The 17,305-nt window shown below is 41.4% G+C and overlaps 1 protein-coding gene across 4 annotated transcripts in view; it reads left to right on the top strand.

Moving 5' to 3' along the window:
• The window catches only part of ATP8A2 (ATPase phospholipid transporting 8A2), a 377,320-nt gene that overhangs the window by 37,687 nt on the left and 322,328 nt on the right, over positions 1-17,305 (top strand). For all 4 annotated transcript variants that reach the window (XM_064172175.1, XM_064172155.1, XM_064172165.1 and 1 more), the window contains one exon: positions 6,897-7,041. In XM_064172175.1, coding sequence (XP_064028245.1) covers positions 6,897-7,041 — 145 coding nt within the window. The remainder of the gene's footprint in view (positions 1-6,896; positions 7,042-17,305) is intronic.

The following is a 17,305-nucleotide window of genomic DNA, read 5'->3' as shown; positions in this document are numbered from 1 at the left end:
ATAGCTTTTGCTGTTGGCAGATGTAAATTACATCTTGAGAGTAAAACCTTGTGGAAGAGCTCTAATCCGATGTCTTGCTCAATCTGTATCCTGGTAGTTCTTCTGGAATGAGCAGCTACATAAAATTTAAAAGCAAACCAAGCATACTCAAATGACAAAAGATCAAGATCCAACAAACCAAAACAAGTACAGACATTTGGAGAATGTCCCTACTATCTATAGTGTCAGGACTGAGTGAAATTCTACCTTTTCCTGTAAGGAAATCAGTACCTTCCTTGTGACTGCGTGTTCCTTGTGCCTTACTGCAGAAACTGGTAATGGAGCGACTTACTCTGAGTACTCATCCAGTTATGGAAACAGTAATGCAGACATTTGGCTCAATTGATTTGTTCTTTACTTGGTTAGTGTTGCTTTGTGGCAGGCATTTAATCCTGCTAGTATTAAAGGCTCACTGCAGGGTTCCTAATGTGAGGAATTCTGGAGATGGAAGAATAGCTTTGCTTCCAGCACCACAAGCATTTCCTGATGATACTCTGAAGGCTATGTGCATGTGTTCTCTCATGTATTGTGTATGGTGTAGCTAGCAACCATCTTCTGTTTCTAGAATCTGTCATGGCCTCTTTGTTATCCGAGACTGAAGCACAGAATGATAGTGTTTTGGTCTGAAAAGACTTAGCTCGCGTGTTAGCAGAACTAACACCATTTCCTTCTTAGGTGCTTTTTTGCCCTCAAACCTGGTTAGACACTAGTTTCTACTTTGTAGTTTCTTCTAAAGCAGAAACTGAGTCCTTGTCAAGTCCTAAACAGAAATATACCTTACTTGTACGCGTAGCTCCTTTTTTGGGTCTTACCATTTGCGTTCCGGTGGAAATCTTTCACTTTTTATGATCACACAAAAAAAGACTCATTTTTAGCAGATGGCCTCTACAGTTCTGGTTGGCCTCAGTCTCTGAGGACCTCCCTTGGGAAAGCTGAGGAAAGGTCCTCTTCTTTTCTTCTTTATAACTATCTATGAAAATTTGCAAGGTTGTTCATGGTCAAATTTAATGGAATACTGAACTCCTGAACTGCTAAGTTTCGGAGAGATGCTTGTTAGTTACATCTACGGTGCTGATTTACTTAAAGCTGAGTAAAAAGAATTTTTGTAAACAGCTAAAAAGCCCCCAGTTAATGCCAAAAAGAATGTTTTATTGATACATGTTGCTTTTCTCCTAAGATACAGGGTAAATAACATGTGGGAAGGAATACTATGCTGTACTTGTTTCTTTGCTAGAACTATAATGGCTCTTTCATTTATTAATGTGAAGCAGATCAGCTTTTGTGTAATACTTGAGAGAAGCAGGAATTGCAACTGCAACATTAACTACCAGGTTGTTGTTATTAGGAACCTTGGTACTTGTAGGTGATCTAAGGACATTTTACTTTGCAGGACGTATATCTCCAAAGAAGGAAGCACATGTAAAGTTACTTTTGATAATGGAAAAGAAAAGCTTCATATTATATTATTCCAGATCTTCCTTTCTGTTGGATTTGAGTATGTAGAAACACTGTAGAAGTCTTCTAAAATCTACAAAATAAAACTTTAATGCTGTTGATAATTTGTTTTCATATGAACTAGTTGCAACTCAAGATTAAGGTATCCTACTCCTGGTGGGAACAAAGCTTTCCTGGAGGAGGTTATGCCACGCATCTCCTATGAGAGTATGCTGTGCTCTGCCTGTTTGAATTATTGCCTTCATGCACTTTTAGATTATGCTTTCAAGAGCATTTCTCTTAAATGGTGAAGACAGGTAATGGTGCAAGAAAAAGTGTATTTTAGTTCATAACTCAGACAAGTTTCACAGTCACTGTCTTATCTATAAACTCATTGGCAGTTTTGAGCTGTAGAACTGCTAGTTGATTTGTGAAAGTAATCCAATGAAAAGGATGTTATCCCAAGAAAATGATGGTGATTCAATCAGAGGTTGCCTGTTACAAGCAAACTTTTTGTATTTCCATGCAGACAGAAGTCTGAACTTGACTCCCACCTCTAAATATGAGTCTTCTCAGATATTCGGTTTGCTCGTTCTTTGAGACTAAACCTATAACAAAACCAACACATGTTCTGTAAATGACAGTGTGGAGGCTTTTGGTAAGGCTCTTTTCCTTTGGGGAAGGCAGTCTTTCAGATGTCTTTGAAAACTGCCACTGAATTGACTTAGGGAGGCACAAGGAATGCTGTATCACTAAACTTTGACTTGTGACTGTTGGAGCATCAAATTGGAGTAGCTGTTAGAAAGGTCCTCTGGAGGCTGTAGTCCAACTCTACTCAAGTGGGGTCAGCTTCTCTAGCTCACTGTCTGTCCTACTAGATTTTATTCCTGCAAATAGTATGCAGAAGTCAGTAGGATTGTTCTTGGCAGGGGCTCTTAGATTCTAAACTTTAGATTCCAAACTTGACATAATGCAGCCAGTCTGGTTAACTTTTACAAACCTGTTTCTCATAGCCTGTGGTACTGCTGTCTGGGTGAGATGCTTAATTGCTTTATTATCACTTGATTGTTTAAAATGGAACATGTGAGAACAGTCAAGCATCTCACTAAGACAGAAGCAGTAACTAGCTGGCTAATCTACTTTAACATGATACTATTTCAGCAAGAATTCTCTTGTGACTTCTGACAGCTGGGAAGCTTCCCAAGTGACTCATCTTTAAAAACACTACAGAATTCACAACGCTTTATTTACTCAGTTATACAGAAGCTATGCTTGTTACTGAGCAGACATTAAGGAGGCAGGCAGGCAGACATGGGAAATGTTATCTTTGCAGGCCCAGTGAAGTAAGAGTATTAAATTATAATTTGTTGCTTTTCAAGTAACAAATGCCATATGAGTTTGTCAGGGCATCAAATCTGATTTCTCTTAATGACGAGAGAAAGCTGTAACATCTCCTGGTATTTTTGTCAAGCTTTAACACCTCCCCCCTTTTTTAATAAGAAAATGAGCTTTTAAAATAGTGTGAAGTAAGAACCTTGAAGAAACTAATAGGCTTGATAAAAGGGAGTTTGTAACTCAAGTCTGATTCATGGAATTTGTAAATCACAGTAGGATATAGTATAAGACTCCACTAAGTGTTTCATGTCTTGGATTTAAAGCCAGATATATCAGACATTTTAAGTTCTGTAAGGATCTAAGTTCTGTAAAAATAGGTAGTAATTACAGTGTTTCATTGTAATGATCATGCTGCTCTACTAGCTCTCCAGTTCTTTTGTAGAATGCCTGTGGGTAGATTAGCTTGCAAGTATCCTGAGATTTTCTTTTTGTGGTTGGGTTGTTTTGTTTACTTTTTGATGTTTCCTGCCCTGCTCCAGGTAGGTTGGGAGTTCATTTCCTAAAGATTAGTGGGAATAATCACTTAATGATGTATGTTGATTCAATTCCTGACAACTTTTGACCAGTACAGAATTTCTGCTTTCTCTTCTGCTCTCTGCTTGGTAACTTGTACAGAAGACTGTGATGACACAAGCAATGGATTTTTCTTGATTGGGGTGTGGAACAATACTGACAAGAGGACTAGGAAGACCAACAGCAGAGCTCGGATGACATGAGCAGACAAAAATGACATTTTCAGCAAGTGATGAGAGCTATCTTAATGGCACAGTATAACCATGCTAAGCTATTTCTGTAGAGTCATATTCCTTTTGTCAAAATTTCATTGACTTTTAAATACCACATGTAAAATAAATGCACATACATCTATATGTAGGACATAAGTGTGAGAGCATATATATTAACAATCAGTGTAATGAGAAGATACAAAATACGGTAAAGTCTCTAAATGAAGAGGCTGTAAGGTACATTGGTTTTACTCATGGTTCAAGGAGCCTATTAAGAGTAGTTTTACCCAAGATAAATTGTATATCAGTGTTGCAAGGCTTTGGGTACATAACAGAGAAAGTGCAGGTCAGGGCACAAGAGCATCTCACAAGAAATGTAGTCAATGAATCTGATTCCTTTGGATACAAGGAAGTAAACACTGAGTAACAGCTGTTCCTGCTCAGACTTCAGTTTTAAGTTCCAACATTGTTTGAGTTAGTTAAATCTGTGCTGTATTTATCCATTACCTTTCTGAAACATAGAGCAGAGGTGAAATTGCTCTCTTGTGGCTGAAGTGATGGCATCTGTGTTGCATGTCGTCAAGTCTGTTTGAGAAGGATGCCTTCTGAAGGTGGTAACAGCTTCCCAGTAGAAGCCCATCAGAATCTCAGGGCTTTCTCAGTTTTTCTAAATGCAAGGAATAAGCAAGTCTGCAGCCAGTGGCATAGGTCACTATGTTTGCGGGTGTCTGGGTGTGATCAGCTGATTAACAAGAGGGAGGTGCAAGGTATTTCCAAAGGGCAGGATTACCAAATAGTCTTCCAAAATAAGGCTTATTCCACTAAGAGTTGATGCAGCTGACTTGAGCTACTTTCAAAACCAAAAAACCTTCTTAATACATCTGTTTATACCCACTCACAAGTCTGCTTTGAATATATTTCAGTACATCTGAAAAATAAGGCAAGTGATGTTGTCCTTGGGGCACCTACCTTGGAGAGACAGCAGCCAAAAGCATAGTGCATTAAGTAAACCTAAATACCTCTGACCTTAGCTGTATTGACCTGGTTAATCCTTAAAGTTGTGGAACAGCTTCATGGTACTTGGCAGTGAAGAGAGCTAGTCAACAGAAGGATTTCAAGTATTAGTCATGAAAAAGTTGAAAAAAAAGTATTGGAAAACCTGCTATTTTTACAGTGTGTGTGTTCTAGAATAATTGCACTTAGGTTCTGGAGCTTGACTAGGAAAACAGATGAAAGCTGCTTCCTTGCGCTTAATGCTCTTAAGAGTACTGTTGTTTGATCTCCTTTGCAGTTACACAACATGAAATCAATGGGAAAGAACAACAAGTATCCAGTAGTGTTCTTAGCTCTGTTTTTCTGAAGGGGAAAATACCCACTCAGCAAGGTTGAGTGGTCCTCTGGTGTGGCAAGCTTCTTATGGCTGAGTAATCTAATATAGTACTATAATGGCATAGTCTTGCATAATGTATAGTCTTACATATTTCGATTCCAAAGCTTTTGTCTTTTGTCACTAAGTAAATACTATTGAATTGGCATGTTTTTGCAGTCTGGATCAGTGTCAGCTGCAGTGATAGAAAATCAATTAGTCTCACACTCACAAGTTCAGCTTACTGTTTCCAAAGTATAAATTCACAATGTGCAACACTTGTCTTGGGAAAGAGTGCTGCTGGAAGCGTAATAGTTTAATTGCATTAACTTTATTGGCCAGCTACTAGCACTGCAAAGTTTTCTTTGGTGTAGTGGACTGTTCTATAAGAGGGATGGGTAATGTTGCCCTCCAGTGGCTAACGTGTGGAGGATACGGAGCATGTTTGCACTAGCAATAAAGAACCGTTCAGAAAGTCTGGGATGAAGGGGTGGGATGTTATCTTAGACCCATATTCTACTTACAGATGCGTACTAGTAATGTGCGAAAACTTACATGTTTGGTGTGTTAAGGTTGTATTAGGACTGAATTCTTTCCCTCAAGGCTGTATGGACATAATAAGACATGTCCCTGATATCTTTTTTGATGTTTTTTGCTTTTTTTTTTAACCCACTGACTGATCACGTGAGGTTGTTTGCAGTATGATCTTAGCTTTGTACCGCAGCTGGAAATAGCTGCTGGATGTAGCTTTATAGTAGTTGTTTCTCAGTGTTATCTGTGAATAGACTTTTCAAAGAACCCTAAAATAACATTATTCAGATTCCTATGAAATAGGTTCTTATTCTTGCCTAAAGCCACTTGTGCTACCTTAGTAAATCTGTCACTTGTTTCATATGCTGATACTCTAGTATATTTACAGCTCAAGTGATGTAATACATGTCCTTGGTTCAGAATAGAAGGGGAAAACATAAATCTGGCTCCAGCAACTTTGGCAAGACTTTCAGGCCTGACAGAGGAAATGCTAGCTCCTTTACCTTATATTTTGGCTTTCTTTTTAATGCAAAGTTAAGCATTTTTTCCTAGGACTCAGTTCGCTCAAGACCAGTTTGAGATGCAAATCTAGTCAAAGATTTCAGTCTTTGAAGTTGTAGGTATAAAGCAAACCGGGTTTTGCTCTTTTCAGTCTAAAGCTTACTCTTGGGAGTGCAAACTCTGCGGCCAGCCCGCGGCTTGGCCGCGCTGCAGGCGATGTTGGACAGAGGCAGAAAGTAGCTTGCGGAGCAGATATACGTATGTAACTGGCCGTGCCTCTGGGGTCTGGGAGAGGCCCAAGTGAGGCTGAGATGTGTTGCCACGTGGATTTGGACTCGGAAGCGTGGGATGCCTGCGGGCAGGTAGCACCCGGGAAGCGAGGGGCCTGGAGCTCCGCGGCGGTGCGGTGGGTGCCGCAGATTGCCGGCGGTGCCCCGCCGCTTCCTGGGCTGCCCCGCAGAGGCAAGCCTGCGAAATACGGAGGCAGCGGGTCCCCGAACACCAGCCTCTTGGTCCCCGCCGGACGGGTCTCGGTGGGAGCTGGGCTTCGCCGCTCGCTAGAGGCGGTAGCAGGGCAGCCGGGGCGGGCACGGCGCTCCCGGGGGCGGTGCGGGGTCTGCGCCCCTCCTCGCGGCTGTGGGGCGGGGCGGGGGGCATGGACCTCGGTTCTCTTCCTCTGCCAGCTGGCTTCGGGCGAGCCTCGCCGCCCCCTCCCCGGCTATCCGTTATTTATCGGCCTCCGCCGCGGTAAGCACCGCGGGGGTATCGCTCACAGCCACTGCCTGTCCCTAGTCCTCCTCCCGGCGAGGCCCCGCCGGGTGTTGCCGCCGCCCTGGGAGCTGCCTGCCCGCCTCTGGCGGGTGCGGCCCCTCGCTGACCGCCTCTTGTCTGCGCTCTCCCTGCAGGACCTGTCTGTTCCCCCTCGGGCTATAAGAAAGCGGATGATGAGATGTCCGGAGCCACGTCCTCGGCGGATCTGGACGAGGCACCAGCCCGCACCATTTACTTGAACCAGCCTCAGCAGAGCAAGTTCCGCGACAACTGGGTCAGGTACGGAGCAGCCCCCGGCATCCTCTCCTCCAGATGGCAGCTTGCTCACCCTTAGCCGTGGTGGGGAGAGCTGTGGTCCCTCTCTCTGACTCCTGGCCTTGCCCATACCTGGTTTCAACACAGTAAGTTGTCTCTGCCGGGGTAGCCGGATCCGTTGACTCCAGTGGCACCAGGATCTAGTTAGAGGTACGGAGGAGCAGCAGGAAGGAGAGATCCAGCAGCAGTAGGGAGTGAACTACTTCTATCAGCAGTAGGGAGAGCAGACACGAACGGCCACAGAGCCACATGAGTGTGGATGTGTGAGAAGATCTTTGCTTCAGCAGAGCCAGTTAATTTGTTAATAATGGGACCTAATCTAGTACCCCAGGATATAAGGGCTAATCCATGAAAACATCAGTGTGGGATTCAAATAGAATCCACCATGCAAACTCTTCAAGGTGTTCTCTTAGAAATTAGCATCCAGTTGTAAGAATATCTAGACAAAATATTAAAAAAAAATCATAGGATAAGAAAGAAATGGAGAAGTCAAACAGAATAACTACGATGTTTACAAACTCATATCCACTTGCATACTAAGGTATGGCCCACTTGTGTTCTTTAATTGAGGATCAGCAGAAATTGGTTTTTGTGTTCAAAGCCTTTCATTGTAGAGCTGTGTTTAAGACTCCTGCATGTGTGATAAATGTCATGTTATTGCACTTGGGAAACGCTAAAGATGTGCACTGAAACATACAATGTAAGGATGTACAAGATTAGCAAATTGCGGCAGTGCTTACTACACTTGCTTTGGGTTGTCTAGGTGAACAGATGGCTTCTGTCATGACTGAGCTGGAGTGTTATTTAGTAGATTTGTGTGTGTTAATGCAGATGTTTGAGTTATTGTTCGAAGAATGGTTTGCGTGAGTGCTGTTATAAAAACAGGACTATTATATCCTGCTGAAATGATGATTTCTATTAGGACTCTTATTGTGCGTGTTATCAAGGACAAGTCTCAGAGTATTCTCTGGAAAGAGAATTGTTTGACAGGTAATGTAGGAACTTACTTACACAGGGCTTTCCACTTCAAATTTGACTTCTTCCGTACTTTCCTAGGAAAGTCTGTGGTTTAGGAGCAGTTAAATTAACACATTTTCTTTGTCTTGGTATTTCTCTTTGGGCAGTCTCATTGGATGTTTCTTCAATTTATTTTTCATCACTGTGAGCTGAATTTGACTATTTTCTGTGGATAGGCTACTTGTGGTTTTCCCTCTTTACAGAAAGAAAAGCAGAGATTAAGGAGTTGGCAGAATTAGTAGTTTAGGTTTCCCTGTTGTGACAGGGTCGGAGTGGCTGGAGAGCAGTCAAACAGAAAGGGATCTGGGGGTACTGATTGATACCTGCCTGAACATGAGCCAGCAGTGTGCCCAGGTGGCCAAGAGAGCCAGTGGCATCCTGGCCTGCATCAGGAATGGTGTGGTCAGCAGGAGCAGGGAGGTCATTCTGCCCCTGTACTCTGCACTGGTCAGACCACACCTTGAGTACTGTGTTCAGTTCTGGGCCCCCCAGTTTAGGAAGGACGTTGAGATGCTTGAGCGTGTCCAGAGAAGGGCGACGAGGGTGGTGAGAGGCCTTGAGCACAGCCCTACGAGGAGAGGCTGAGGGAGCTGGGATTGTTTGGCCTGGAGAAGAGGAGGCTCAGGGGTGACCTCATTGCTGTCTACAACTACCTGAGGGGTGGCTGTGGCCAGGGGGAGGTTGCTCTCTTCTCTCAGGTGGCCAGCACCAGAACGAGAGGACACAGCCTCAGGCTGCGCCAGGGGAAATTTAGGCTCGAGGTGAGGAGAAAGTTCTTCCCTGAGAGAGTCATTGGACACTGGAATGGGCTGCCCGGGGAGGTGGTGGAGTCGCCGTCCCTGGGGCTGTTCAAGGCAGGGTTGGACGTGGCACTTGGTGCCATGGTCTAGCCTTGAGCTCTGTGGTAAAGGGTTGGACTTGATGATCTGTGAGGTCTCTTCCAACCCTGATGATACTGTGACCTGTTTTAATCTTATGAAAAAGTAGTGTGTGGTTCTACCAATAACTTGATAGTAACATCTGGGAGCTGATGTGTTGAACTTGCTATCTGAAAGCCATACCTTGATAGCTATAGAAGTCTTTTCAGTAGCTCTCCTGAGGCTTTTGCCTCCTGACAAGGGCAGCTCGAGTTATGAGGTATATTGGTGTGTGAGGGATAGGGTCAAATGCAGGTAGTGTAGTGGGAAAGCAGAGATGTTTGCATTACCTGATTAGAGATGTTCGCTGCTTAGTGTCACTTGGAAATCAAGTCCCCTTTATGAAAACTTATTGCTGCTTATTAAGAAAGCTTTGATCTGCCTGACTTTTGAAAGGCTAACAGGCTTTGAGTGTACTTTCTCTAATCTCTGGATTAGAATTTTTTTCCCTCACCCCAGTGAGGATGAAGGCAAAGGTGACTTGAACTCATAATATCGTAAGCAAGGGTGCTTTGTGTGGAGTGAGCAGTAGTTTATTCATCTCACTTGCTTACATAAATATCTGAGTTTCTTATGAGGAACTGCAGTGCTGTGTTGCCTTTAGACTTTCTTGCTTATTGTGTTCAACTTCTGGATTTCGCAGTGCCATTGGGTGTGAAGATAGGTTGTCTCCATAGGGGAACATCAGTGTGTTACAGTACGAGGCACTGTTTAAGCGAATTAAACACCTGTACTTCAGCTCTTATGGAAAGCTGAATGGAGGAAGATGATCACAGAGTCAACCAGGTTGGAAAAGACCTTCGAGATCATCAAGTCCAACTTAACACCTTCTAATTAACTAAACCATAATAAAAGAGTTTTTTGTAAATTATGTGACTTCTGACTGTTATCTTTTAGGTAGTCATCAAGGATTCTCAGACAAACAGTGAGCATTTATGAATGCTCATGGGTTTGCAAAATTAAAGCAAAATAAAACTAAACAAAATAGAAGAATAAATGGGGATGTGTAAGGTGGGGCAAGGTAGGACACTGGCATGACTTTTCATTTAAGATACACTAAGCATGTTAATATCTAAAACGTTTTTGAGGAGAGAAGCACTATTCAAAGTGAATTTGTATGCATATTTGTGGGAGCAAAAGGAGGAAGTGCTAAGTACCAGTAATTTAAATTCTTGGACAAATTAGAGCTGTCAGTTTTGTTGAATACCACATTGAAGTTAGTGTATTGTGCTATTGCAAAGCTAAATGAATAGCAAGATGGCACTGACATGTCTGACTTGGGAAAGTATTCAAGTGTAAGGATGTAAAAGGCAGAACTGTTTCCTCTTTGCCAAGCTTCCTGGTGTAAATAAGTAGAGATTACAAGAATTTATAGAGCAATGGCTAAATTTTTTTAATGCTTTTTGAACTTCTTCACAAGCAATTGCAAAGCCTAGTGTTGTAAAGCTTTGTAGGCTGGATTTAGCTTTATCCTTTGTCACCACTGCATTGGTGGTTCCTTCTGTAAGGACATATCTCTTCTACCTGCATTTAAATCCCTACTATGTTCACTTTGAAAGACTGGGGACCTTTTAATAAAAAGTAAATGACATTCCATTTTAAGCTTGAGCATCATGGAAGCTTTGAAATACAAAAAAATGAGAAAATAGGATTTCTTTGTCCAGCATAGCTGTGGTTACATTTAGTATGTTTGCTTTTATGAAGGCTAATTAGTACCTGTTTTGACTTGTTCATTTTCAGTAATATGTCCAATTAGAATGTTTCTGTGCATTAAGTCCAGTAAGAAATGGTTCCATCCTGAAAGCTTTCAGCCATTCTATACACAGATCTATGTTGCTTAAACCATAATTATAATCTACTCTTAAGGCATTCTACCTTTAGGGATTGAAGTCTGCCGACAGTTCTCATGAACCTAAGACATACCTAGCTATATAGCATGTGATTGTCAAGCTTCTGTAGAGATTCAGCTGACGTGGTTTTTTTTCCCTTCTTTCAGTGGTAAAAAAGTTTTCATTGCAGTTGTTTAAAATACTGGCTTTTACTTCTAATTTAGGTGTGAAACTCTAAGTAGTAGTGGATCATTAATATTTCAAAGCTCCAACTCTGCTATTGGCTCAGTTTGGTAGTTTGTGCACTCATTACATAGCTGATCAGCACAGTGTGTAAATAAATGTTTAACAGAAGTGCCAACTGGTTTGGTGATGTTAAATTATTTGATTTTTAATGGTTTTTTATTGTTTGGTTTCTGTTTTCTGTTGTAGTTTGCCTAGTTGCTTAAACTGTATCTCTTGATTACTGAATTTGATTCATGAGATTACCTGAATTGTGGGTTTGGGAGTGACTTCAGTGATTTATAGCTTTTGAGAACAAACTTGCTAATTGCTTTGTAGAAACACATGGACACAGATGGGGTGTGATAGTAAGGGTTTGAATGCAGTGTCAATACATCGGAGATCACCAAACTAATGGCATGAATACTTCTGCAAAGGCATACTCAGTGAAGACTGATCTGTTTTGCTTCGAGTCAGAATGTTCTGTAGATATGGAAGGAGGTTGAAGTGAGGTATGTGTTAGTGTCATCTCACAGGTGACTAATGATAGGACAAGAGGAAGTGGCCTTAAGTTGCAGCAAGGGAGGTTTAGGATGGATATTAGGAAGAGTTTCTTCACCTAAAGAATGGTGAGGCCTTGAAACAAGCTGCCCAGGGAAGTGGTGGAGTCACTGTTCCTGGAGTTGTTCAAAGACCTTGTGGATGTGGCACTTGGGGGTAATGGTCTAGTGTTTGTAGTAGTACTGGATTGATGGCTGGATTTGGTGATCTTAGGAGTCTGATTCCATCTTACTTTCACATAAATACAATGTCTCCATGTTTCTTGTTGGTATCAGCAATTTACTTTTATATCAGTGACTTACCCTTGACATGTAACAGTACTGTACTGAAATTTCCTTCAAGTGCATGCAGTAGAAATCACCAGTTATGTGCTTTCAGCCTGTCACTTGTTGCCTGTGATAATATCAATGTAAAATAAACTGGAATGTGTGGTTTCTTGTTCTAGGAAGCACAAAAGATGCTGAAATAACTATAAGGACATTTGTAGTTGTCTTCAGATTTTTGAAGTACGTAGCAGTTGTTGTACTAACTGCTGCTTTATGCAATATTCTTCTGTTCAAGTCCCGGTAGTGCATTTTAATGTAAGTCTGACAGGCACCTCCATCCCATCAAGACTCCGAGCTCAGACTTGGTATGTAGCATTGTCGTGGGTTTTTTAAAGAGAAACGACAGAGATTAAACTCTCAAATCAAATTGGAGAGAAAATACAGAATATTATTTAGAGAGAGAGAATACAGTGATACCCAGAAAATCCTTGGGTCAGATACTTGTCTTCTGTACAGGCAGAAGTTAAGTTCTTCTAGAAAAAGGTAATGAGCAAAAAAGCCTTCTGTGTTCACTTCTAATTTGTACACAGTCTAAAAACTCATGCGAACTGGTGAGACAATTTCTTGTCTAAGAAAGCAGAAGCACCAGTACTAGGAGTGTGGTGCTGAAGACTGAAATAAGGCTTCTAGTAATACCACAAGTCCTTTGACAAACAAAGTCCTATACTTCCTCCACTGCCTGCAGGGTGATTGCTACAAAATTATAGACCCAGTCTGAATTGCTTTGTGATTTCAGCTGTTTGTTGCTTTAAATGAAGCAAAGCACATTACTTTCTTAGCTTGTGAATAAATATTATAGAAGCCAATTGTGATTTAGAGGTGTTAATGCATTTTGAACATGTGAAGGTTCTCATGCTTGAGTTCTTGCAGCTGAAATGTGAGCTGTTAGTGTCACCAGCCAATTAGTATTGACCTTTGTAATGTGTAATGAGTTGGGATTATAATCTGCAGTTGAAAACTGTGAGTGGTGATCTATGTGCAAGTGCATGAACTTGCAGGTAATGCTGTAGACCAGCATTCCTCTTGAAGTAGAGTGTATCTTTGCTCTTTAGGTAGGACTTCCCTCTTCTTGTGTCTGGATTGTTTTTGGTAGAGTTCAGACACTGTAGTCATTTGTACTACTTGTGTTTGTATTTGATTTGGAGATCTATTCTGTTGTCATGTGAACAGATCACCTGCGTGGCTGCGGAAAAGCATTTTGGAATTCTTCAGAGAAGGGATGTTTTATTATGTTCTGAATGGTGTAAGTCTAATCACATATTAAATCAGTTGCCTGACTCTTCAGTTCTGAGTAGATACTGTTTTTAACTGAAAAGAAATACTTGGTACTACGTACTTTGTAAATAAACAAAAACTTAATTTTCCTGCACTGCAGCTGTTGGTGATACTATAATCTACCACAATGAAAAAAGAACTCAGTACAGCTATAGAAGGATTTTTAGCCATTAAAACCCACTAAATGTAGCAACTACTGTATGCCTGGTATTGATGTGTTTACAGATTCTGCCAATAGATTTGAAACTGTTGCATCTTTTAGTCTTAGTGGGGTACTCCTTGGGCCAGAGTCCCTGGACATTTTAAACTTGAATTTTGCTTAGAAGAAAGCAACTCCCATGTATGAGAGTTTTACTGCTCTTCTACCTGCTCATGTTTTGCTCGGTGACATCCTGAAATTTTTCTGGTTGGTTTTGTTTTTTTGCATCATGATGGATTTCATACGTCAGTAATAGCAACACAGCAGGGAAATTTAACTGCTTTTCTTCACCCCTCTATAGATTGACTATTTAAGCAACTTTCAGATGCTAGAGGCAAAGCTTAAATGCAATCTGACTTCATGAAAGCAAAGCTACCTGCCTCTGTGCTTGTTGTAAATATTGGCCAATATTGCACAGTGTGTATTTCTTTGTGATTGTGTTTCTGCTTAGACTTGTTCTGTTGGTGATCTCTATACAAAGAAATGTGTGAACAAGAGGGTGTTCTTTTTGTGTGACATAGTTTTGTTTTACATAGTGGAGTCAAAGCAGGTGTTTTTCAATTACAAGTGAAATTCACTTAGAAATTCCCTATTTCTACTGATGTACGTAGCCTTATGCTCAATGCTACAGACCTCACCATAACTACTAGTGGCTGATAGAGTAGGGTATAAGAGTAAGAAGTTCTCTTTTAGTTGTCTGTGGTGGAACTCAAGAACTCTAGCTGCTTTTCATATGATTTCTGTGAACTGAAGTTATTTAAGAGAAATGAGAGTATTCATTTCTTAGATCACCTTCTTGCTTGTCACTAGAGCAATAGGTGCTGAAATTGTGGCATCATTTGGGCTTTAAAGCTGAAGTTGGAACTCTGGCTTTTAGAGAGCTAGCTAACTTGTGGCTTTTTTCATGTATGTTTATTGTGAAGAATAATTTGGGTTTGGACAGGAACTAAATGTGTTACTAAACTTTCTTGTTTAGATAGTTCTAGGTTAACTGTTCCAGTGTTAGCTCTCTTTTATTGAGTTGTATTTGTCAGCAAGGCTACTGAAAAGGGAGGGCGTAGTTCTGTAGTGATGACCTGACAGTATTGCAGCATGCTGAAACAATACCTTGCCTACAGAGCTTTTAGTGCTGTTTCTAAACAGTCCTTTGTCTAATGTGTTTGTTATTGAAAAAACAGACAGGAGTCTCTTCCCATTTGTGTAGGCATTGCATGAGTAGAGAGCAAATGGAAAGGCCTTTTCTATTTGCCTGCTTTCAGAACAGTCTCCAGGGTACAGAGTTTGGAAGGAAAAATGGTCCCACTTCCATTAAATGTGACCACAAGGTCTTGTTTGCAGGTTAAACTGAGTGTAAGCAGTTGTGCTAATACCTGCACTGTATTAACAGTGCCACAAGCACTACTGTAGGAGGCCTTTCTAGTGGTAGTAATACTTGCTTTGACCACATGGTTTACAAGAGTTTGTCCAATTCTGCACTGCCTGTGTATGGCAGAAGTCCTGTTGATACTGGAGCAATTTGGCACAAGGTGCTGTAGAGTGAAAATTCACAGCTAGGAGTTGAACTTGCTGACCTAGAGATTAATAATTATACTGTCATCCTTCAGTGGGCAGCTGTTCATAAGGCATTTTCGTGAGATTTTGTCTTAGCAATGATCTATGCAAAGATAACTATCAAAGCAGAGTCCTTAAAGGTAAGCTTGTTGCTCATGCAGCTTCTCAGGAAGTGCAGGCAGATAGATTTGTCAGCCTAAACATCTTGCTCCTGAAATGGAACTTTTGCATTAGGGTAAATAACACTACTTGGCAGCAGAAGCAGTGACACAACATTCATAGTATGTGTTCCTAGTAAGTAATGATGTAAGAATGTATGTCTGTGTGAATTTGGATTTCCCTTTTGGTAAAACACTCTTAAACCTCAGTGTCTGGTTTTCTAGATGAAACTTTTTGGTCATTTTTGGGGGGGGGGGGGGGGGGGGGTGTTAAAACTTGTTTATGTAGGATGTCTTGAACTTTAACTGTCCTTCAGAAGAGCTTTAATGTCTTAATACAGCAGACCCAAACTGTTCTTCCTAAATGTTATGAATCAGAGAAGGCAGGGCTCAGATTGTAAGACATAATGAGCTCTTCCTGTTACAGAGGAGGAAGAGAACAAGTCTTCTAAATACAGTGGTACCTTGAGTTGCTTATCTTGTGAATGAAGGAATCCTTGTGCTAAGAAGTGTAGGGGAAATGTGAGGTTCTCGAGATGTAGACTTTCTAGCTGGTAAGAATTTTGAGTGCTTAATTTTTAAGCTGTTAGAAGTGTTTTTTATTGAAGTTCAAATGGATTTGGTTTCATTGTCAATGTGAATAATTTACAACAATAGATTTATCCTTTTTCTCCAGTATTTCAACAGCTTTGTTGGGAAATCTTCAATGATTTGATATTGCAGTGGCTAGACAGAAGAATGCTCTTTAAACAGTTGTGACTTGGTTTTATCTTTTGATATATAAACTTGTGTAAGATGTTGAAGTTACAGAGAAACTCTAGAGGAGTGTGGAGAAGATGGGAACAGAACAGGCACTTGGACTATGGATGGTGGTCACTCCAGAGCTGCATGACACACGGAAGTGTGATGGTTCTTGGTTCTTTGCTTTGCTCTGATAACTTCTGAGCAATGATATCTTGTAGGATTGAAGTCTTGCAAGTCATGCTCCTTTTACACTCCTATTTTAACTGAAGGTCAGAGTCTCATGCTGCCCAGAGTGTTTAAGCACTACCTAGCCTTTTCTTAGCTGATGGAAGCATTTAGGCTTTATACAGGGCAGGGAAACCCTTACTGGCTGGAATTTTCATCTGCAGGAACTGTAGTCATCTGACAGAGTGAGTCTCTGATAAAATTCCATTGGTTCAGGCAGAAGTTCCTGCCTGCTACAGCAAACACTGGTTAAAGGTTAGGGCCTAGTTTCCAGTTGACCAGTAATCATTGGATAGGCACAGAAATAGCTGCTCCTTGTAAGACTTACTGATGTATTCTTTGGAGAATTCATAAACAGCTGGTGGCTTCTGTTGAAGATTTCATGATCAAAAGTATGTCTCTTCCCTGCTACTCTGCCCTGGTGGGGCTGCATCTCAGATATTCTGTCCAGTTCTGGACTACTCAGTTCAAGGACAGGGAACTGCTTGAAGGAATCAAGCACAGAGCCACAAAGATGATTAAGGGAGTGGAACATCTCCCTTATGAGGAAAGGCTGGAGGAGCTGGATCTCAATATCCAGAATAAGAGGAGACTGAAGAGTGACCTCATTAATATTTGTAAGTATGTGAAGGGAGAGTGCCAGGAGGGTGGAACCAGGCTCTTCTCAGTGATGTCCAAAGATAGGACAAGGGGCAATGAGTGCAGGCTGGAGCACAGGAGGATCTACCTAGCCATGAGGACAAACCTCTTTTCTTGTGAGGGTGACAGAACACTGGAACAGGTTGCCCGGAGAGGTTGTGAAATCATCTTTTCTGGAGATATTCAAAACCTGCCTGGATATGTTCCTCTGTGACCTATTCTAGGTCTTCCTCCTCTGTCAGGGGAGGTTGGACTAGATGGTGTTTCAAGGTCCCTTCCAATCCCTAACATTCTGCAAGATAATCTTTCGTTTGTTACATGCATGTAACTGCTGAGTCTTGGTTATGATCTGTGCATTTGTAACAGCCTAGCCGATGGAGTCTCCCTGTCTGGGGAGATATTCAAAACCTGTCTGGATGTGTTTCTGTGTGATCTGGTATAGGTCATCCTGCATTGACAAGGGGGTTGGGATGGATGTCTTTTTGAGGTTCCTTCCATCCTCTAACATTCTGTGATTCATTGTTCTGCCTTGCAATATCGTTGGTGAGAGATTACTGTGGATGAG

Source organism: Pogoniulus pusillus, chromosome 3 (genome assembly GCF_015220805.1).
Source record: "Pogoniulus pusillus isolate bPogPus1 chromosome 3, bPogPus1.pri, whole genome shotgun sequence".
Classification (NCBI taxonomy): Eukaryota; Metazoa; Chordata; class Aves; order Piciformes; family Lybiidae; genus Pogoniulus; species Pogoniulus pusillus.
This window is presented reverse-complemented; position numbering and strand designations above follow the sequence as displayed.